General features: G+C 45.1%; 1 protein-coding gene across 4 annotated transcripts in view; it reads right to left on the bottom strand.

The window, feature by feature from the left end:
- Positions 1-23,533, bottom strand: part of BBS9 (Bardet-Biedl syndrome 9) — a 388,196-nt gene that overhangs the window by 342,928 nt on the left and 21,735 nt on the right. For all 4 annotated transcript variants that reach the window (XM_066239905.1, XM_066239906.1, XM_066239904.1 and 1 more), the window contains 3 exons: positions 13,031-13,153; positions 7,634-7,784; positions 1,885-1,949 (listed from right to left, as the gene is read on the bottom strand). In XM_066239905.1, the coding sequence (XP_066096002.1) occupies positions 1,885-1,949; positions 7,634-7,784; positions 13,031-13,153 (339 nt within the window). The remainder of the gene's footprint in view (positions 1-1,884; positions 1,950-7,633; positions 7,785-13,030; positions 13,154-23,533) is intronic.

Below are 23,533 nucleotides of genomic sequence, written 5' to 3'. Positions count from 1 at the left end.
GCTTATAACCTGTCTCCCACACCCAACGCAAACTATAAGCGAGCAAACATATACACCATATTTACAAACTTATTTGACCAACACTTACATACTAATCATGCAAAGTGCAAATGAGCAAGCCTAATACAGCGGTTTCCCCAATACTCGACAAGAAGCATACTTCTGATGACATATCACCCACCAAAGAGAAGTCAGCCCCGGGGCCCCTGACTATGAAGGAATGTTTGGTGTCCAGGAGATCTATCTCCTTTAGATCGCCTCAAATCTTTTTTAGCCACACCCCGTGTATAAGAAAATAATAATAATAATAATAATAATAATAATAATTGGGGAGTGGGTGGTTAGGGGTGAGGATGTCAAGTTCAGCAGCACTTCCATCTGTGGTTTCCTGGCACTAGAAAACGTTTATGCTTCCCCTGTTACAGGAAAATGCTGGGTGAAAGTTCAGGCAGGAACCTCAAAAAACATTTTCAAGAGAACAAAAACGTGAACTGCCCTGCTTTTCAACTGAAGCCGAGCCCCGGGAAATATACACATTGTCAGCCTACGGCCGCTGGGAGAGGCTGCAGAAAGGGGAGTCAGGGAAGCGAGGTGTGGACACCGGCCCACAGACCCCCCGCCTTTGCAGTACCCAGAAAACCACTGCCGGGGGTTGCTATCCGTAAAAATAAGTCTCACAACTTGAACTAAGATTTGTCTAATAACTGAAACAAAAATTTTTAAGATACCTTTTAAATTGAATTAAGGGCCAAAAATGCTGAAACGGCGCCACATGTCCCCATCACACTGGTCCCCTGAGAACGGTGTCAGGAAGGAAACCCGATTAAGCCTCAAGTAAGTACCTTGAGGTCTGGTTGACGGAAGACATCCAAAGGCCAAGAAATTGGAACTCTAAAGAAAAAACTTTGAGGTTCACCAAAGAAAATGTACTTTAAACCACTATGACTCAGTGTCTAATGAATTTTGTTATTGCCATTGAATATTTCTTAAGACTCGAGTGTCCTAAGTACCCAGAATTGGCCTCTATTAGGTCAATATTATCCTAGGCAATCCTGGATACAGTTCCTGAGAGGAAAGAGATTACAAAGAACCCTCTACTAGAAATCTAAGTGTACATGGATATAGCAGACCAAGAATATATATGTATTTTTTTATATTTTTCCGAAGCTGGAAACGGGGAGGCAGTCAGACAGACTCTTGCATGCGCCCAACCAGGATTCACCCGGCATTCCCACCAGGGGGCAATGCTCTGCCCATCTGGGGCGTCACTTTGTTGCAATCAGAGCCATTCTAGTGCCTGAGGCAGAGGCCACAGAGCCATCCTCAGCGCCCGGGCAAACTTTGCTCCAGTGGAGCCTTGGCTGCAGGAGGGGAAGAGAAAGACAGAGAGGAAGGAGAGGGGGAAGGGTGGAGAAGCAGATGGGCGCTTCTCCTGTGTGCCCTGGCCGGGAATCGAACCCGGGACTCCTGCACACCAGGCCGACACTCTACCACTGAGCCAACCGGCCAGGGCCACAGACCAAGAATATTTAACAGCCTAAGTCCCTGAAAGAATAAATGAGACCTGGCCAGGTAACTCAGTTGGTTAGAGTATTGTCCCAACACACCAAGGTTACAGGTTCAATACCCAGTCAGGATACATATAAGAATCAACCAGTGAATGCATAAATAAGTGGGCAAACAAATGTTTTTCTTTAAAATCAAGAAATACAAATTTGAAAAAAACTAAATAAGTAACCAAAAATTCTAATCAAGATAAGAAAACGTTCAACCAAATGTTTTGTGTTCCCTCCCATGTCAACATTAGAAAATATCTATTCTTTCATACTATTAAAAAGCCCAGTTTTTCATACAAATTCTACATTAGAAAAAAACGTTTCTTACCTGAGACAGAGTAGACACAAAGTTTTCTAGAATGCAACACAGCCAAATAAAGCATTTCAGTGCCTCTGAAAAACGGGGAAAGTGTGAAAGGTTTAAATATTAGTTTCAGATGTAACCAAAAACTTGTACAACAATTTTTAAATGCAATTATAACCACAGTCTACCATGAGTAAACGAAACAGTTCACTAGATGAGTGGTCCCCACCCCAACCCCCCAGGCCGCGGACCGGGACCAGTCCGTGGGTCATTTGGTACTGGTCCACAGAGAAAGAATAAATAACTTACATTATTTCCATTTTATTTATATTTAAGTCTGAACGATGTTTTATTTTTAAAAAATGACCAGATTCCCTCTGTTACAGCCGTCTAAGACTCACTCTTGATGCTTGTCTTGGTCACGTGATACATTTATCCGTCCCACCCTAAAGGCCGGTCCGTGAAAATATTTTCTGACATTAAACCGGTCCGTGGCCCAAAAAAGGTCGGGGACCACTGCACTAGATAACAATCTAAGACGAAAAACAAAGGTAATGAACAGCCAATGTGACCATCCCAGAGGCTCAGGGGCTGGGATTGAAGCCTCGGGAGCTTCCCCGAGATTCATTCATACGAAAGGCCCCTTCAGGGGTGCTCTCTCATCATCAAGACATCCAAGGCAGGTCCTGGCTCTCTGGCTAATCAGCCTGTGTCCTCGGGCAAGTCACTTCATCTCCCTGAGCCTGTTTCCCCTTCCAGAAAATAAGAAGTTTCCATTGCAGGAAGTAAAACCTTGCGAAAGCCCCTTGTATAGTATGAAGCACCAGCAGAATGCTCATCACTCGTAAGGACGGTGATGACTGTACATGGCATGTGTCACTCCCAGCTCTGAAATAGCATGAAAGGCGCTGAAGGCATCTCAGTTTGGCCACTGTCATCGCTTCACTGCCCAGCTCCTATCACGTGGTTTCCAGCGACCAGGAAGGTGCAGTCTAGAAATCCAAAATTCAGAGTCCTCAGGGTCAGGCCAGTGGGTGTGAGGAAAGCGTGTGAATGGCTGCGATGCCTGGAGACCGGGCCAGGCGAAGGGAGGCCACTACTGCTCAGTTCTGGGCTGGTGGCCAGACCTCCACACTTTTTTCAAGAAAAACCAGAAGGCAGGGGTTTTCTGTGACATCTCCTGATTTTTTTTTTTCATGGAGATTTTATTTGAGCCAAACTGACATCATACATTGCTGATCTCTTCCTGGTACTTTTTTTTTTTAAGATTTTATTGATTTTATTTTTTTTTTCTTTTTTTTTTTTTTTTTTCTTTCATTTTTCTGAAGCTGGAAACAGGGAGAGACAGTCAGACAGACTCCCGCATGCGCCCGACCGGGATCCACCCGGCACGCCCACCAGGGGCGACGCTCTGCCCACCAGGGGGCGATGCTCTGCCCATCCTGGGCGTCGCCATGTTGCGACCAGAGCCACTCTAGCGCCTGAGGCAGAGGCCACAGAGCCATCCCCAGTGCCCGGGCCATCTTTGCTCCAATGGAGCCTTGGCTGCGGGAGGGGAAGAGAGAGACAGAGAGGGAAAGCGTGGCGGAGGGGTGGAGAAGCAAATGGACGCTTCTCCTGTGTGCCCTGGCCGGGAATCGAACCCTGGTCCTCCGCACGCTAGGCCGACGCTCTACCGCTGAGCCAACCGGCCAGGGCAAGATTTTATTGATTTTAGAGAGAAAGAGAATGAGAAAGGCAGGGGGAAGGGAGGAGCAGGAAGTATCAACTCGCAGTTGCTTCTTGTATGTGCCTTGACTGAGCAAGCCTGGGGTTTCGAACCAGCGACCTCCACATTCCAGGTCGACGCCCTTACCCACTGCACCGCCACAGGTCAGGCTACTGGTTCTTAAATGTAGACAAGTGTTGGTCAAATAAGTTTGCAATATGAGGTGTATGTTTGCTCGCTTATAGTTTGCATTGGGTGTGGGGGACAGGCTGTAAGCAGGCTGGGTTGTTATAGCCTAAGGCTTAGTTTTAAGACTAAGCTTTTCCCCACACCCTTGACTGATTGCATGATGTGGGGTGGTGCACTCTCATGAGGAATGCCATTATGCCTCATATAAGTGATTTTGTATCAGAGACTTCCTTGTTTGTATATTGGATTAAAGGTTTTGATTTCTACACTATAAAATGAGGCAGAGGAGCCCATGCTGGAGGATAGCAGAGAAAGGCCATGTGGAGGAGAGGAGAAGCAGCCAAGATGACAGAGTGCTGAAGGAGAAGCCAGTTTGTGCAGAGAGAAGGAGATGGGGAACAGAGGTGAATAAGGTTGGTGAGCTAGAAACCTTTGATTCTAGGAAACTCGGATAAGTCAGTGGCTTTGGGAGCCCTGAATGGAAAGGGAAGTGCTTTTCCACTATGTGTACTATTTCTTGCCCGACGGGTGCAAGCTAGGATTAAAGCTAATGGCCCACCAGTTCTCGGCTCCGTTGTTTCATTACCATCTGTCTGAATCTAATGCGAACCTGCATGGGCCAGGCGGCTGTAATGGTGGCTGTGGCTACTGGCTTTACAACAAGTCTTTTCCATTTCAGACACACCTGCAAGCAGGCCTCCAGCTTATGACCTGTGCTTAATAGTTTAACTGTCACTGAAATCTGAAGACCAGGGTTAGGGGTCTTGACTCTGTACCTTGATATTTGTGTGATCACTCAATCCTCCAGAGGGTTAGCTGCTCATTTAGAAAATAAGAATGACATTAGGTAATACCTTCAAAACTCCATTACCGGCCCTGGCCGGTTGGCTCAGCGGTAGAGCGTCGGCCTAGCGTGCGGAGGACCCGGGTTCGATTCCTGGCCAGGGCACACAGGAGAAGCGCCCATTTGCTTCTCCACCCCTCCGCCGCGCTTTCCTCTCTGTCTCTCTCTTCCCCTCCCGCAGCCAAGGCTCCATTGGAGCAAAGATGGCCCGGGCGCTGGGGATGGCTCTGTGGCCTCTGCCCCAGGCGCTAGAGTGGCTCTGGTCGCAACATGGCGACGCCCAGGATGGGCAGAGCATCGCCCCCTGGTGGGCAGAGCGTCGCCCCTGGTGGGCGTGCCAGGTGGATCCCGGTCGGGCGCATGCGGGAGTCTGTCTGACTGTCTCTCCCCGTTTCCAGTTTCAGAAAAAATGAAAAAAAAAAAAAAACAACTCCATTACCATGAATATATACTCACCACTCACTCTACTACCAGAAAATGTAAATATACACAACAATCACATAATCGATATTGCCTTCAGAAAATTTTTACATGTGCCCTGAACTCTCAAAACAATTTTTCCATCATGCTCAGGAAGAGAGGTCATGAAAACAGACCTGGCTGCGAATCCTGGCGGGTGGCCTAAGCTCTGAGCCGCAGCTGGTTTCCTATAGCTAAGAGTAATGAGACCGTGCTAGTCAGTTACTTCTCGTACAGTGTCCTCCTACAAGCCACCCTGTGTGGCAGATGAAAGCCACACACAGGACTCCTAGACAGAAGGACTGTCACCGCATTCGACTTTATAAAAAATCAAAAAGGTAAACGTGCTTTTTTAGAGGCAAAGAACCGCTTCATCGCCTCACTTTATAAACCCATCACGTATGATGTGTGCTAAGTGCACGTGGGGTAGATATCTGCCAACCAGGCCCATCACAGAGTCGCCCCGGTCCACCCTGTCACAGCGCTCAAGAGCCCGGCCGGCAGCAGCCAAGAAGTGGTATCCCAGAAGAAGGACACGTCTCAGGAGAAGGGGGTGGTGGTGCGGGCAGTTGTTCAGGCTTTTCTAGCAGGACTCAGGGCCTGAATAAAGGGAAGCTGGGCCGATAGATTACGTACGATGAGCAAATGCAGCGAGCCCAACTCCAGGGCTCTGGCCGCTCCCAGACTGAAGGAGGAAGGAAGGGGTCAAAAGGAAGAGGCAGGGGGAGACAAGACCACCTCCGTCTACATAACCTTCCACGATGGATACTTTTATGAGTGATTAAGAAACACAGGCTTAAGGATAAAATCCTGCCACATGGAGGGATCTTGAGAGCATCACGCTAAGCAAAACAAGTCAGACGGAAAAGGACAAGCACCATAACGTTCCCCTCACATGTGAGACATCAACGAGTGAACAAACAAAACAAACTCGTAGACACAAACAACAGTATGGTGGTTAGCAGAGGGACAGGGGACACACAGATGGTGACAGAAGGGGACTGGGCTCTGGGTGGTGGGCACACACGCAACGTACAGATGCTGTGGCACAGAATTGCACACTTGAATTTTTTTTTTGTAATTTTATATCATGTTATTAACCAATGTCAAGAAATTTTAAGAAAATGTACATATGAAAATAAGATAAAACCAGCAGGGCCCTGGCCGGTTGGCTCAGCGGTAGAGCGTCGGCCTGGCATGCGGGGGACCCGGGTTCGATTCCCGGCCAGGGCACATAGGAGAAGCGCCCATTTGCTTCTCCACCCCCCCCTCCTTCCTCTCTGTCTCTCTCTTCCCCTCCCGCAGCCGAGGCTCCATTGGAGCAAAGATGGCCCGGGCACTGGGGATGGCTCCTTGGCCTCTGCCCCAGGCGCTAGAGTGGCTCTGGTCGCGGCAGAGCGATGCCCCGAAGGGGCAGAGCATCGCCCCCTGGTGGGCAGAGCGTCACCCCTGGTGGGCGTGCCCAGTGGATCCTGGTCGGGCGCATGCGGGAGTCTGTCTGACTGTCCCTCCCCGTTTCCAGCTTCAGAAAAATACAAAAAAAAAAAAAAGATAAAACCAGCCATATCATCAGTAAATAAAAAGCAGCCATATTAAATAAAAGGCAAGCTAATAAATAGTTTTCTAAAATAAATTAGATTTAAAAATATAAAGTACTCTGAAACAAAGCTCTTGTAAGAGAAGACAACCCTGTGGGTTGATCTGGCTTCTCTTAAGAAGCTAAGGCCCTCTCTACCCCAAAGACATAATTCATTTTAAAGCTTCAAAGTTATATGCCAAATAGCGTAACTGCTACTTTGTCTAATTATATATAAAGAGATGTCTATATAAGCTGGACACATTCAGTGTTTTAAGTTAGGCGAATACTTTCAATGTCTTTATTTGGTCATTTTCAGAAGCTTATCTCTTTTCCTTTAAGTTTCTGATCTATCATCATCTTAGGTCTATTACTATAAAAAAAGAAGTCCTAAGTGATTTGATACTAAATTATATAAGCTTCCATGCTAAAAAAAAAAAAAAAAAAAAAAAAGTACATGAGGAACACCCAGGTAACATACCCAGAACATATACCAAATTCACGGATAGTGTTTTTTCCTTTGAAAAATCCACAAATGTGACCGAGGAAGGGACTGATACACTCCAAGTAAAATAAAACAGCAGCATCTGCGGCCCTGGCCGGTTGGCTCAGTGGTAGAGTGTCGGCCTGGTGTACGGAAGTCCCGGGTTAGATTCCTGGCCAGGGCACACAGGAGAAGCGCCCATCTGCTTCTCCACCCCTCCCCCTCTCCTTCCTCTCTGTCTCTCTTCCCCTCCCGCAGCCGAGGCTCCATTGGAGCAAAAGTTGGCCCAGGCACTGGGGATGGCTCTGTGGCCTCTGCCCCAGGTGCTAGGGTGGCTCTGTTCGCAACAGAGCAACACACCAGATGGGCAGAGCATCGCCCCCTGGTGGGCGTGCCGGGTGGATCCTGGTCGGGCGCATGCAGGAGTCTGTCTGACTGCTTCCCCGTTTCCAGCTTCAGAAAAATACTAAAAAAAACAACAAAAAAACAGCAACATCTGCGGGCTGTACTTACGAAACAAACTTCCCCGCCTCCACCTGCAGTACTGAGTCTTGGAGGTGAACTTCTAGAAGCAAATCTTCAGGCTGAGCTCCATCTCCTATTTTTACAGGACGTGGGTTAAAGATTCGTAGGTATCCCTTAAAGCTACCCACAATTATTTTATCTGCAGAGAGATTAAAAAAAAAGAAATAGGAAGAAACAAACAATAAAATTTATTTGGAAATAAACTTTCCAATGTCTACAACAGAAATTGAAAAATTAAAAGAACTGAGTCTTGCTTCATACACAAGGCCTAGTCTGCCAACAGAAGATGTAATTAAAGTGATCTTACTTTAATAACATGTAGCTTTTCAAAATCTGCTTTACATTGACCAACAGTCAAATGTACTAACATATTAGATTTTGTCCTATGCCTCGGTTTGGTTATCAGTAGTCATAATTTAACCCAATCAAAGCAAGTCATTTTATCAAAGAACTAATATAAGGTCATAAACGGATTTAACCGCAGTGGCACCTCTACAGTTGGTTATGGCTGCCAAAACACATTAAAAAGGGTTCTGAGGATTTATTAAATAAAATCCTCCAATTAACAATGTCTAGTCTTGGGTACAAGAGGAGAAATGGTTAGATAGGTGTTGTAGATTGAATTATGTCCCCAAAAAGATATGTTGAAGTCCTAACCCCAAGTACCTGTGACTTTATATGGAAATAGGGTCTTTGCAGATGTAATCAAGTTAAGATGAGGTCACAGTCGATCAAATGTGACCTTCTGTTAATATCCTTATAGAAGAGAAAATGGAGACAGAGGGACGAGCGTGCCCCATGAGGACAAAGACATCCAAGAAGACCACGTGACAATGGAGGCAGAGATGGGAATGAAACGTCTGCAAGCAGAGAAGGCCTGGAGAAACTAGAAGAGGCCAAGAAGGATCCTAGAGGCTTCACAGGGAGCCTGGGCCTGCCAACACTAACCAGACAGAAGGCTAGTCAAGGTTGAAAACTACATTTATCAGTATGGTTACACTGCCTGGTGACCAGCTGCAAAACAGAAGGAAGCCCCCAACATGACTTCTTCAGGTTACCATGCAATTTTTCCTACTCCTTCATTCTAATTTCTTTTAAATGTTTCCTTCTCTTCTTCTCTACAGGCTGTGAACACAGACTGTACATACCACTTAGTCTAGAGGCAGCAGAATACTGGATCGTGGTCATGACTGAATGACAACAGAAAGGGATCACCCAGAGGGCCTGGTCTTGAGGAGCCAGGGCTCCCTGGAAGGGCCCCTGAAGCAGCGGGTGCACATCATCTCCCATGCAGACATGCACGTGCAGTTGTACAGGGGCAACTGCCCCATGGGAGCTATACATGCTGAGCAGCTGAAAGACAAACTTAGGAGCCATTTTTCATTCAGCCTTATGTGTTTTCTACTGATCCTTGTAATAAGCTTTCCCTCTGGGCCACAGCTTGGCATGTAATCTCAGCTGGACCAGTCAGATTCTCTCTCACGCCCACTCTCACTATCCCTCTCAAGAGTCTGAATCTGAACTGAGAAGAGCAGGAGAGTAGGTACCACTTTGAACACACAGGTTCTTATTTCAACAGGGACCTCAAGATGACCAAGGGCCTGACCAGGCGGTGGCGAAGTAGATAGAGCATCGGCCTGGGACACGGAGGACCCAGGTTCAAGACCCTGAGGTTGCCAGCTTGAGCATGGGCTCATCTGGTTTGAGCAAAGCTCACCAGCTTGAGCCCAAGGTCACTGGCTTGAACAAGGGGTCACTCGGTCTGCTATAGTCCCCCAGTCAAGGCACATATGAGAAAGCAATCAATGAAGAACTAAGGTGCCGCAACAAAGAATTGATGCTTCTTATCTCTCTCTCACTTCCTGTCTGTCCCTATCTGTCCCTCTTTCTGTCTCTCTCTCTCTCTCTGTCACAACAAAAGAAAGATGAGCAAGGAATTCTTTTTCTATGTATTGAGTCAACCTCACCTAAAACAGTTTCAAGATGCCTAAAATCATCCTTTCACTCTGTGTTCACTTCCAAGAAAGTAGGGGTCAACTGGCTTTCCTGCCTCAACTTCCCAACCCGACCTGCAAACTTCTCTTCGTCCGTTTCTGTTCTTACCTTCTTGCCTTCTGCCGCAGTGAGAACGTTTCTCATGCTGTTTAAGGTCAGCCCTTCCATCCGCACACCTGTCTCATCTCTGTCTCCTTTGGATCCCCACTCTATCAATTATATTCTCTGTGCAACACACTGAATTTCTCCAACTTTCTTTACCCTACAATGACCCCAGTCATCATCCGCCCTTCTTCCCTTCACAGCTAAATTTCTTTAAAGAGCTATAAATACTCAGTGAAAATCTAGATTTTGTTACATTTGTGCCCACTCATCCACCCTCACCGAGAACACTAATGAACCGTTTGCTGCTAAAAGGCATGGAACCTTTTTCGTCTTCATGTCACTGAACCTCGTCTGTCAGGCAGCAGTCCCACTACACCCGTCCCTGAATCTGTTACTGACCACACTTCCCGAGCCTCCGCCTTTAATACGCATACTGTCCAGGTTATGGTCCTGAGGTCCCATCCCTCTTACTCCACCTCTGCTCCCTGTGCATTCCACCCATTCTCAGGACTTCAAATACAACCAGCTACTGCTCACTCCAAAATCTCTACTTCTATTCCGCCTACTACACATTTCTATCTCAAAGAGAGCATGGCCCAAACTTCTCTCATTAACCTTCCTCTCCATAAGATCAACAGTAATTCGTAAACTTTAGCACGCCACCATTCAACTTTGGAGCTTGTCAAAAATACAGATACCGGCCCTGGCCGGTTGGCTCAGTGGTAGAGCGTCGGCCTGGAGTGCAGGAGTCCCGGGTTCGATTCCTGGCCAGGGCACACAGGAGAGGCGCCCATCTGCTTCTCCACCCCTCCCCCTCTCCTTCCTCTCTCTCTGTCTCTCTCTTCCCCTCCCGCAGCCAAGGCTCCATTGAAGCAAAGATGGCCCGGGCGCTGAGGATGGCTCTATGGCCTCTGCCTCAGGCGCTAGAATGGCTCTGATTGCAGCAGAGCAACGCCCTGGATGGGCAAAGCATCGCCCCCTGGTGGGCATGCCGGGTGGATCCCGGTCAGGCGCATGCGGGAGTCTGTCTGACTGCCTCCCCGTTTCCAGCTTCAGAAAAATACAAAAAAAAAAATACAGATACCTAAGCTCCCCTCTAATCTACCTACTGCCACAGACTATGCCTTTAAAGGATCTGGTACTTCTGAGATTTTAAAAAAATCTTCATCTATAACAGTCACCCCAGGACATTGTGATACCGGGTGGTCCAGACTCTGAGAAATAAGTCAGTGTTCTTTTCTATGTGGACACACATGCTTGGGTAAACAGAGGAAGCGGCTCCCAGCTGGTCCACAAATTGGAGGAAGCAAGGTCTCGGCACACTGGTCACCCCCCCCCCCCCGCCCTCCGTGTGCCCAGTGAGGAGCCCTGACGGAAACGATGAGGGCACAGTGCGTCGTGACTCCGACAACCAGTAAGAATAGTTTCCAGCCAACCTGAGCTTACAGTTTGGGCAGAAGTAGGTTTGAAATCACTCCCTCCAGCAGGTATTTTCATGGTATGACTTTTACATGGCCAAATAAATAATAAGGGATCCTAAGTTTTAACACAGAGGTGGGTGGGAGGCAGGGTTGGTCACCGCTGAGGAGCCTCCCGGGCGCCCTCTGGATGGAGGGCCTTCCCAGCCCCTGTCACTGCGAGGCAGGGCCCAGGTTCCCCTCGGAAACAAGTCAGTGGGTGCTCACTACACTTCCGGGCCCCCGCTCCTCTTCGGCAGTGTATTGTCTCCTTTCACTTTGTCCCCAGGCTCTACCGCCTTCGTTACAGGCAAGAAAAACAGAATGAAGAAAAATGTAAGGGGACAATACTTAGATACACCAAACAAAAGAACAATTATACCATCATAAGTACTCTTTTTAAGAGGTCACTGATTATATATCCAGATTAAAAAAATACATAAAAAGCCCTGGCTAGTTGGCTCAGTGGTAGAGCGTCAGTCCAGCGTGTGGAAGTCCCGAGTTCGATTCCCAGCCAGGGCACACAGAAGAGGTGCCCATCTGCTTCTCCACCCCTTCCCCTCTCCTTCCTCTCTGTCTCTCTCTTCCCCTCCCGCAGCCGAGGCTCCATTGGAGCAAAGATGGCCCGGGCGCTGGGGATGGCTCCTTGGCCTCTGCCCCAGGCGCTAGAGTGGCTCTGGTCGCAACAGAGCGATGCCCCGGATGGGCAAAGCATCGCCCCCTGGTGGGCGTGCCGGGTGGATCCCAGTTGGGCGCATGCGGGAGTCTGTCTGACTGCCTCCCCGTTTCCAACTTCAGAAAAATCCAAAAAAGAAAAAGACAGAGAGAGAGAAAGGGCCAAGTGATCTAGTTCTAAGTTTCATATTTTGTTTTATTAGGTGACAATAAGATCTTGGGAATAAAAATAAACAAATGAACAATAAAAATGATGTAATCTTTCTTTCAAATAATTTCTAAGAGAGAAAATTTTCCAAAATTCAAAATATCTTACTAGTTTTACTAATTTTGCTACAAATGAAAACAAATTAAGTGATGCCTTATAATACTTACTTACAGAATCAACACAACCAGAAAAACGCAAACAACTAAGCCAAAGTAAGAATTGTATTGTACTTATCATCCTGCTACCCAAATATAGTTTCCAAGGAAAAATACCTTCAGAATTAGGGCATAATTATGACAGTTCACTTAAGTTCTATAAAGCACACATTTTAAAAGTGAACATGTTAAGGACACTACTCTTTTATGGATTCTTGCTGTATGGGCCAAGAGTTTGCTTAAAGGTTTTTAATCACTGTAAAAAAAAAATAGAGGACTGGATGAAGAAGATGGGGCACATATACACCATGGTATACTATTCAGCTAGGAGAAATGATGACATCGGATCACTTACAGCGGAATGGGGGAGTCTTGGTAGCATTGTGCAGGGTGAAATAAGCAAATCAGAAAAAAACAGGAACTGCAGGATTCCATACATTGGTGGGACATAAAAGCGAGACTAAGAGGCATGGACAGGAGTGTGGTGGTTACGAGGGGGTGAGGGGAGGGAAGGAGGGAGAGGGGGAGGGGCAGGGGTACAGAGAGAACTGGATGGAGGGTGGCGGAGGACGATCTCTCTTCGGGTGATGGGTATGCAACAGAACTAAATGACAAGATAACCTGGAAATGTTTTCTTTGAATGTATGTACCCTGATTTATTGATGTCACCCCATTAAAATAAAAATTTATAAATAAATAAATAAATAAATAAATAAAAAATAAAAGGAAGTAGCTTTGAGTTCATCTCTGTAATGCTTTGTTTCAAGATGCATGGTCGTAAGTTACTTACCTTGTCCATTTCCACTATTATCAACATCAGCCAAACACAAACAGCCTTGATCAAATTCCTCTTTGTCTCCCAGAACAGTAGACCACCAATCACGGGCTTTAAATAAAGACATTTTCGTCCACTCTAGAAAGAAAGCATGTATTTATAATAAAAATCCACTTCACACACACACACACAAATCCTCCTCACAACATGAATTATGAATTATCTCTTAAGGCATAGCAAATTAAACTTGGACAACTTTGAGAAAAACATTTCTGTATTAACTTTAATTTTTTTGGATTTTGTGGATATCAGTGAAACCACAAATTCAAATGGGTCGAAGCATTAATCAGATATTCTGCAAGGACACTGGAAAGTCAGGCTAAGAATTATACATTTATGTTGGCCCAGTTATCTTTCCTGGACGATTTAGTAGACAACTACACGAAGTAACAAATATATATATATATTCTTTGAAGGGTCAGAGTGAAATTCCAGCATCACTAGTTAGCACATACTTCCTTAGCAAAATGCCCCCTTTCCCTTCAGTGCCGTCGCTGGAAAGATTGCAGTGTCTCCTGTCACAGCGAGCGGCTGAGAAGACGAATGTGATCAAACGCCTCAAATGGCTAACACCAGAATCTGTACAATCCAGTACTCAGGAAAGCATCCAGTCCCTCTCCCCACTCTAACTGTAGAAAGGCAACGTGGAAAAGGGAAATTCCCACCAAAAAAAAGGAGCCGGGAAACTGGGCTGTAGGTCCATCCGTACCACTAACCACCTGTGTGTCTGCCGCAACCCACACCAGCTCTCTGTGCTTTGATTCCTCATCTAGAGTGAGGCTAGAGCAGCCACACCAACCACGGAGGGAGTTACTGGTACGGTTGATGTGAAAGCCCTTCGGACCTTCTGAATCACAACGCAAACATCCTTACCCCGGGATTCTAGAAGAGCAAGTGGAACATAAATGAGACTTTCCCTCACGCTACATTGATTTCAATGATAAGCTGTCAATTCTCCTGATTCAAAGAACTTGTATTCCATAAGGTCACAGCAAAAACTGAATTAGCAAGTACTGAACCACTGGTTCCAGGGGAAATAGAGTTAGGTTGCTATGAGCCTCCAGTCACAACATTTCTGTCAACCACACAGTACGGAACTGTGTGTGTGTGTGTGTGTGTGTGTGTGTGTTTCTGATTAAAGATACTTTATTGTTTCGTTAATTGTTCACTGAAATCAACTGCCAACAACACTAAAACTCATATGTGAATGAAGCATACACATATTTTCTCCATAAGGTACACCACAGCTTTTTACTCTTAGGAATATTAGACAGTACTTCAGCATTACATTTTGTTTTGAATAGCAAAATTACCAAAAGCAATACAAAAATGTGGCACTAACTAGACCACGGGAAGGCTAGGCGCCTGCAATGTGGGAGCCGAAACCAGAAGATGGCGCTGTTTGGTATCCGCAGGGAAAATACGCATCAGGCATGTTCATGTGCCTGACCATGAATGACCCTACAAAGCACCATAAGCATTGATTTTGAAATCACAAATAAATTTGAGAGAGTGAGCAAACCCCTCACAAATACACAAATATGGTATCTGCAAATAATGAGGATCAGCTGTACTTAGAGTCGGCCTTCCACGTAGGCTAATCGCAGAAACCAAGGCCATCTGTTTTCTTAAAGCGGGCCAAGTTCACAGCAGCATTATTCACAGTAACCAGACGGCAGTAGCAACCCAAGCGTCCACGGACAAGTAAATAAACAAAATGCGGTAGCATGCACCTACAACGGAATATTATCGGCCTTAAAAAGGAAGGAACTCCACCACAAGCTACAGCATGGATGAGCCCTGAGAACGTTATGCGTAGCGAATAAAGCCAGTCACAAGCACAATCACTGCATGATCCCACTCATAGGAGATGCTGAGAGTAGAATGGCAGTTGCCAGGGTTGGGGGCACGAGGAAATGGGGAATTGTTGTCTAATGCAGTGGTCCCCAACCCCCAGGCCGCGGACCGGTACCAGTCTGTGGGCCATTTGGTACCGGTCCACAGAGAAAGAATAAATACCTTACATTATTTCCATTTTATTTATATCAATATTTACGTCTGAACGAGGTTTGTTTGTTTTTTTAAATGACCAGATTCCCTCTGTTACATCCATCTAAGACTCACTCTTGACGCTTGTCTCGGTCACGTGATACATTTATCCGCCCCACCCTAAAGGCCGGTCTGTGAAAATATTTTCTGACATTAAACCGGTCCGCGGCCCGGGGGATTGGGGACCACTGGTCTAATGGGTACAGAGTTTCAGCTTTGCAAGGTGAAAAATTTTAGAGATTGATTGCACAAAAATGTGAATGTACTTAACACTACTGAGCTGTATACTTAAAAATGGTTAAGATGGCAAATTTTATGAACATTTTACCACAATTAAAAATAAAAACTTTTAGTTGGGAAAAAAAGGAATACAGTAGTATTAGCACAATACTTGGCATGTAATAAGCACTTAGTAAACGTTCGCGATTGCTATTTTATGATTTTTTTTTTAAACCTACATTCCTACCATGGAATAAAACTCTGCAATTTTTTAAAAACAAAGTAACAACAACTTGGATGAATCAAAAGGGCATTATTTTGAATGAAAAAACACACCCAACCCCAAAAGGTCACATATTCAATCATTCCATTTTCAAAATTAAACTGATGAAGAACAGGTCCTCTGTTTATGCTAAAAAAGAAATGAGTCAGCCTGTCTGTGGTGGAGTGGTGGATAAACCATTGGCCTGGAATGCTGAGGTCATCGGTTCAAAACTCCAAGCAAACCAGTTGGTCAAGGCACATAAGAGAAACAATTACTACAAGTTGATGCTTCCTGCTTCTCCTCCCCCTCTTTGTCTCTCTCTCACTCCTTTCTCTAAAAATCAGTAAACAAAATCTTAAAAAAAAAAAAAGTGAATCGTATGAAAGACAATGTTGCTGAAAGTCAAAGAAAAATACATAGCAGGTGAGTTTAATGAGTTTTAATATACATGGGAGGGTTTCTGAAAAACATTTGCCTTACTCTTTATTACTAATGGCACTAAATAACCATACAAGTTGCCAGATGACTAACCTTCAAATCTGGCAACAAGCATTCAAAAAATGTAATAAACATTTTTACTATACTTTTATTGGAGTTTTTTATTTGAGAGGGAAGTAACAGTATTTAATAAACACCATATATTCTCAGATACATTGGAAAAGTGTAATATGCTATGCTCATTGGACTACCAAGACGAAGCTACGTCATTCTCTTGCAGCCCAGAGCAGAACAGGACTCAAATTCAATGCCGCTCAGTGGTTCACTAGAAGGACTCAAGCACCGAGTATACAGTCGGCATTGTGGCCATGACGTCAGAGAAAGGATACAAGCGTAACCAGGAAGAAAAAAGATGTGTGGTGTGGGGCGGAGGGAGAGGGCTGGAGTAAAACAGCCACAAGCTTCCCAGGCAGAAGGAGCAGGCTCTGGGGGAGAAGAAGAACCAGCCAGAAAACAGAACAGGGGCGTCCAATTAGATCAAAGGCAAAGCAGAATCGTTATCTGAAAGGAAGTGAAGAAAGTGTATCTAGAAAGAGAAGTGACCGGCAATGTGAAATGCTGCTCACGTGTCATAAAGAATGAAGGCCTGGCCTGGCCTGTGGTGGCGCAGTAGGATAAAGCGTCGACCTGGAACACTGAGGTCGCTGGTTCGAAACCTTGGGCTTGCCCAGTCAAGGTACATATGGGAGTCGAAGCTTCCTGCTCCTCCCCCTTCTCTCTCTCTCTGTCTCTCTCTCTCTCACTCCTCTCTCTCTAAAAAATCAATTAATAATAATAAAAAAAAAGAATGAAGACCTGGGCCTTGGCTGGTTGGCTCAGTGGTAGAGCGTCGGCTCAGCATGTGGAAGTCCTGGGTTCGATTCCTGGCCAGGGCACACAGGAGAAGCGCCCATCTGCTTCTCCACCCCTTCCCCTCTCCTTCCTCTCTGTCTCTCTCTTCCCCTCCCACAGCCGAGGCTCCATTGGAGCAAAGATGGCCCGGGCGCTGGGGATGGCTACTTGGCCTCTGCCCCAGGTGCTAGCCCCAGAGGGGCAGAGCGAGGCCCGGAGGGGCAGAGCATCGCCCCCTGGTGGGCAGAGCATCGCCCCTGGTGGGCGTGCCGGGTGGATCCCGGTCGGGCGCATGCGGGAGTCTGTCTGACTGTCTCTCCCCGTTTCTAGCTTCAGAAAAATACAAAAAAAAAAAAAGAATGAAGACCTGGCCTGACCAGGCGGTGGCACAGTGGATAGAGTGTCAGACTGGGATGCAGAAGGACCCAGGTTCAAGACCCCGAGGTCGCCAGCTTGAGCGCGGGTTCATCTGGTTTGAGCAAAGCTCACCAGCTTGGACCCAAGGTCACTGGCTCAAACAAGGGGTCACTCGGTCTGCTGAAGGCCCGCGGTCAAGGCACATAAGAAAGCAATCAAGGAACAACTAAGGTGTCGCAACGAAAAACTGATGATTGATGCTTCTCATCTCTCTCCGTTCCTGTCTGTCCCTGTCTATCCCTCTCTCTGACTCTCTCTCTGTCTCTGTAAAAAAAAAAGTAAAAAAAAAAGAATGAAGACCTGGGGATACGAGTTCCATTCGGAAGCACAGCAAAGGACAGACAGCAGTAGGCTAACCTACAAGGAGGTGACCCTTTGCACCCATGCTCTGTCAGCTAGTTTCAACGGGGTCTCGAGGAGAGAGAATAGAAGGCAGGGTCAGTCAAGATTCAAGGGGGGCTCACTTCCGTTGCATGCAGCAGAAGAGAAAACTCCCTGGGGTCTGCCTCAAGAACACACTCAGTGCCCGAGTAAGGGTCAAAGGGAAGAGCTGTTTCCTTCAATGCTATTGAATGCACATAAAAAATCTAAATGCTTAGATAAGGGACCACAAGAGATATACAGTAACTGCAGCTGGAATATACACACACATAACTCTCTCAGCGAAAAGAGCTATTATGTGAAAATGACCTTGAAAACCTTTGTTAGCGAACAAATTGTTTTAGCTTCCTAGAATAAAGGGGGAACATATCTCCAATGTAAAAATACTAACTCTCCAACACTGTCTTTAAATGGACATGTTCTAAATCGAGCGCTAATTTCTCATGGTCTTCTATCCTAACATTAAAGATCTATTCCTGCTGGAAAAAAAGAACGCAGGCAACATGAAGTTCCTTCCTGTTTCCCCTGCTCTGTTCCTTTCTCTTCCATCACCCTTCCTTAGCTTCCGAAAGTCCTCCTTTCTTAGGCGGTTCAGCTCCTTGCAGTCCCTGGACCAGCCCGTTGGCGCTACAGGACCTCAGGGCTACCCCACACAACCTCCCATTCACGAGCACCTTCACGTGTGAAAAGCACTGGTTGAACTGGTACCTGGTAGCATCCGGGGCCGTTTCCTTCCAGTATGTGGCTCTGCCTTCCCCTCTTTCTCTTTTCCCTGGGATATCTGCCTGACACCAGTTACCTTTCCAAAGCTTAGAAAAGAGACTTTTTTTTTTTTCAACTCACAAAGCTTTAACACACATGTACACGAGCACGCGCGCACGTGCACACACACACACACACACACAACAAGCTTTCACAGCCTGAAGGCACCCATCAACCAGAGGATCCTCTCCTGTAGGAGATACCAAGAGACGTTATAGGACTCTCCTAAATCACACAACTAACGGCAGAAACTTACCTCAGCATACCCCTTCCTGGTCCCTAGGTCTTCATCTTTTGTGTGTGTGTGTGTGTAGTTATACACCCATTATTTTTAAGTGAATTTATTGGGGTAACCCGGGTTAACATAATTATACAGGTTTCAGGTGTCCAATTCTACAGCACATCTCTGTACACCGTATTGTGTGTTCACCCTGACTTTTGTCCTGGTAGGCTACCACTTCTTGCAATTTATTTTAAAAAGCACAGGTCAGTAGAATTTCTTTGTTTTGCTTTATGTTAAAAAAAAATTTATTTTCCGAGAAAAAAAGTGGGGGTAGAGAGAGAGAGAGAAAGAGAGAGAGAGAGAGAGAGAGAGAGAGAGAGAGAGAGAGAGAGAGAGAGAGGCATCAATTCTTTGATCCGCTTAGTTGTGCACCCACTGATTGCTTCTCATAGATGCCCTGACCAGGCTCAAACCAGCGCCCTCCGCCCTCCGGGAAGACACTCTATCCACTGCACCGCCGGCCAGGGCTGCTCTATGTTAGTATTTGAAAAGACATGAGGACAGTGCTAACCGAAAACTAGGTCCAACAAATGCCTCTTCCGCACAAGAACACAGCTACCTTATTTCAGACCAACTGACTTTTACCCCAGGGAAGAGCATAGTTAACACATAGCAAAATAGCTGACCGGGTGGTGGCGCAGTGGATAGAGTGACAGCCTGAGATGCGGAGGACCCAGGTTCGAGACCCCGAGGTCGCCAGTGTCGCCAGCTTGAGCGCAGGCTCATCTGGTTTGAGCAAAATCTCACCAGCTTGGACCCAAGGTCGCTGGATCAAGCAGGGGGCTACTCGGTCTGCTGAAGGCCCACAGTCAAGGCACATATGAGAAAGCAATCAATGAACAACTAAGGTGTTGCACCGAAAAACTAATAATTGATGCTTCTCATCTCTCTCCATTCCTGTCTGTCTGTCCCTATCTATCCCTCTCTCTGACTCTCTCTGTCTCTATAATAAAAACAAAATAACAACAAAACAAAACAAAAAGTTAAAAAAAAAATAGCAAAATGGTACGAATTTCATTACCTCCAAATCCTTCATATCGGTTCCCCCACATCCCAGGAGGTACGGTGGACTATTGTAGACAATAATTTATTAAATAAGAACAAACAGACTGACCAGGCGGTGGCACAGTGGATAGAGCGTCAGACTGGGATGCGGAAGGACCCAGGTTCGAGACCCCGGGGTTGCCAGCTTGAGTGCAGGCTCATCTGGCTTGAGCAAAAAGCTCACCAGCTTGAACCCAAGGTCACTGACTCGAGCGGGGGTTTACTCAGTCTGCTGAAGGCCCGCGGTCAAGGCACATATGAGAAAACAATCAATGAACAACTAAGGTGTCACAACGAAAAATTGATGATTGATGCTTCTCATCTTTCTTCGTTCCTGTCTGTCTGTCCCTGTCTATCCCTCTATCTGACTCTCTCTCTGTTCCTGTAAAAAAAAAAATTAAATAAATAAATAAGAATAAACATCTTTACAAAGTTAATGAACAAAAGGGAAACCAACATTTGGACTGATGGTCAGTGCCCAGTGCCCAGTTCTTGGCCCCCAAGTGCCTCTCTCTGATTTCAAAGGAGAAGCAAAGGGAGGTGCCCTGCTGCTCCGGAGAAATGGAGAAACCACAGACGTTCATCTGTGCGAAGCTGGCATACCATTAACTTCCTTTCCAGCAACTGGGGAATTTTATTTATTTATTTTTTTTAAAGTATGAGTTAATATTTTTACTTTTTTTATTTATTCATTTTTAGAGAGGAGAGAGAGAGGGAGAGAGAAGAGACAGAGAGGAAGGAGGGGGGAGGAGCTGGAAACATCAACTCCCATTTGTGCCTTGACCAGGCAAGCCCAGGGTTTCGAACCGGCGACCTCAGCATTTCCAGGTCGACGCTTTATCCACTGCACCACCACAGGTCAGGCGCAACTGGGGAATTTTAAAAGGACAGTTTCGCTGCGAGACAATAGATTTCAAAGGGGGAGTTCCTTTCCACTTTGGCCTCAAACATGGGTTTGATAGCAAGTCTTAACAACTAAGATTGCCAGATAGCCCTGTTTGCATGACGACAACATGGATGGACCTTGAAAACATTATAGTAAGAGAAAGAAGCCAGTCACAAAAGACCACAGATTTTATGATTCCACTTATGTAAAGTGTACAGAACAGGCAAATCTATAGAGACAGAAAAGTAAATTAGCGGTTGCTGAGGTCTGATAGGGATGAGAGCACAGGAGAGTTATAGGTGAAGGGTGAAAGCTTCCTTTTTGAGTGATAAAAAACATTCAAAACCTGTGGAGCAACTGATGACTGCCCATAGCTGTGAACATACAGAAAAGAACACTGATTTGCACATATCAGCTGGAGGAAGTGTATGGTCTGTGAATTACATTTCAATAAGGCTGTTATTTTTAAAAGAGTAAATGGTGCTGGATACAGGAGGGGTTGTTTTACTATTCTTTATGCTTTGGTTTATGTTTAATAGTTCCCACACTAAAAATGATAAAAATAAAGCTTCACTTTTTTTAAAGTAGGACACTCCTATATTTTCATCACATTTCCAACTCTATCGGAAGAACAATAGGTCAGCACATTAAATTTGGAAAGTTAGCAAAATAAATTACTTTTCCTCCTGAAAGCTAACTAACTGGCCAGGGCCTTTTCTGGAGATTTTTTTATTGAATTTATTGGGGTGACATTGATTAATAAAATTATATAGGTTTCAGGTGTACAATTTTATAATACATCATCTGTATATTGAATTGTGTGTTCAGCCCCTCCTCATGCAAATATTCTATTGTAATCTTCAAAACAGAACTCCAAAGTCAATCCTAGGTAGACTTATTCAGGTATCCCTGAATACACAGGCAATTGGTAACAACTACTAAGTGGTGGAAGCGGCACCCATAACCAGGCAGTCTGCTCCCAAACCGAGACCTGTGAAGCCACTCCACAATACCAAAGAGTGGTGCCTCTGTCCACAGTCATTCCGAAAGTTCAAACTGTGGGAAAGCATTTTATACACTTAGTTAAATTGTTAAGGGATGATTAGAAAACAATAATTTGAAGGGTTTAACAGGTGCATAGCTATAAATAGCTACAAATGATTGATTTTGTGTGCCTTATTAGAATACATAAAAGATAATCTCTTTATCCCCTAAGCTCCAGAAACTCTCTTCCATACTCATCACTTGACACTTTTGTTTTTGTTTTTAATACCTATTTATATACATATTATCTTCCACACCAAGTTTATGGAGATGGAGTTTGCATTGCAGATATGCATGTTTTAACACCCCATTGGCCTGGTCCTACAATATGGAAGGGAGACTAGAGAAACGGCTATGACAATGATCAAGCCCCAAGAATTCCGTGGAAGGGATGTGTAGCTAGGATGGCAGGTTCTGAATTAGCAGGCCAAGACCCTAACACTGTCCTTGTTCATACTTGGAGCTTTGTTTTCTCCAGGTCATGCTAGTGCCGCCTCAAGTTTTGTAAAATACGAATCAGGTCTTCCAGTCCAAGATGACAGGTGCGCCTAGAGATAGAAGAATGTTGCATTCGAAGACAATATGGTAATGGCTCAGTGTCGCAACATTCAAGAAAAAAAAACACAAAAGAGAAAGAGGACAGGAGAGGGAGTCTTGGGTTTCCTTTCTGACCCCACCTGCCAGCAATGTGACCTTAGACAAGTCCCCCTCCTCCAGTCTCCCAATTGCTCTGGGGTGAGCAGACAAGATGCTGTCTGCTTAGCCCAACACCCAGCCCATAGGATGCACTCAATAAATGTCAGATAAATGTCGGTAGTAACTTAGAAGAAGTAATGGGGGCATGTGTTCTAAACAAAACAAAATTATAAATGCCAATCTGACCCTCTGGACTGAAGTTTAAATGGGGCAGTCAAAAGATTGATAGTTCAAAAAGAGAGAGACATAGTAATCTTTGATAGAAATGTTAATCAGCAGAGATTTTTTATAACTTCTTACATTTCAGGACTTTTTGAGAAATATTTGACAGTCCTAATTCTAAGGGATAAAACTGGCTTACATATATCAAAAGGTATAAAACTTTAAATATTGCTATATATTATTGATATTGGATCTTTCTTCCCTTCAGTGAATGTTTCCATCAATCAGTTGCACCATAAACATAACTGCAGTTATAATGTAAAGACAACAATTACACAAAATGAAAAGTTCTTTAAACTCTCATAAATAGCTTGTAAATTTTTTCAAAGTTTTCTTTTAATTCTTCTAAATAATGGTTCAATCTATTCACCAAAAAATCCAACTACTCTTTACATGTTTCTAATAAGTTAGAAAATCTCTCCCACTCTGAATGCTGGCAGACTTTAGCTAAGACCCATAGCTTCACATTGTACCTGTGTGTGATGTGGTTTCATTATTGTTTTTTTAAAAATATATGGCTTCATTTTTAAAGTAAAAGTGAAATAACACTTTTTCCCTTGATTGGTAAAGGAAGATACTGATAAAATCAGGTCAGTTCATTCAAACTGCTGTGGTCTGCAATGTAAAGAGAAAAGGCGAAGCAATAATCCTATTGCAAGAAGGAATTAGGGGGTATTAGTACATGCATCCCGCTTCAGTCATAGGCTGAGAACTGCTGTGACCATTTATACACAAGACCTGTTGAAGTGTCACTAGAGGAGGATGCTCGTGTACCACATGACATTCCTGAATGTAATCTTTAAAAAATTCTTTCCACCCTTTCTCAAAAATGTTCATAGCATTTCACACACATTGTGCTCG

The sequence above is a fragment of the Saccopteryx bilineata genome, chromosome 7 (genome assembly GCF_036850765.1).
Source record: "Saccopteryx bilineata isolate mSacBil1 chromosome 7, mSacBil1_pri_phased_curated, whole genome shotgun sequence".
NCBI classification, from domain to species: Eukaryota; Metazoa; Chordata; class Mammalia; order Chiroptera; family Emballonuridae; genus Saccopteryx; species Saccopteryx bilineata.
The sequence above is the reverse complement of the archived record's forward strand: the minus strand, read 5'-3'. Positions and strand labels throughout refer to the sequence as shown.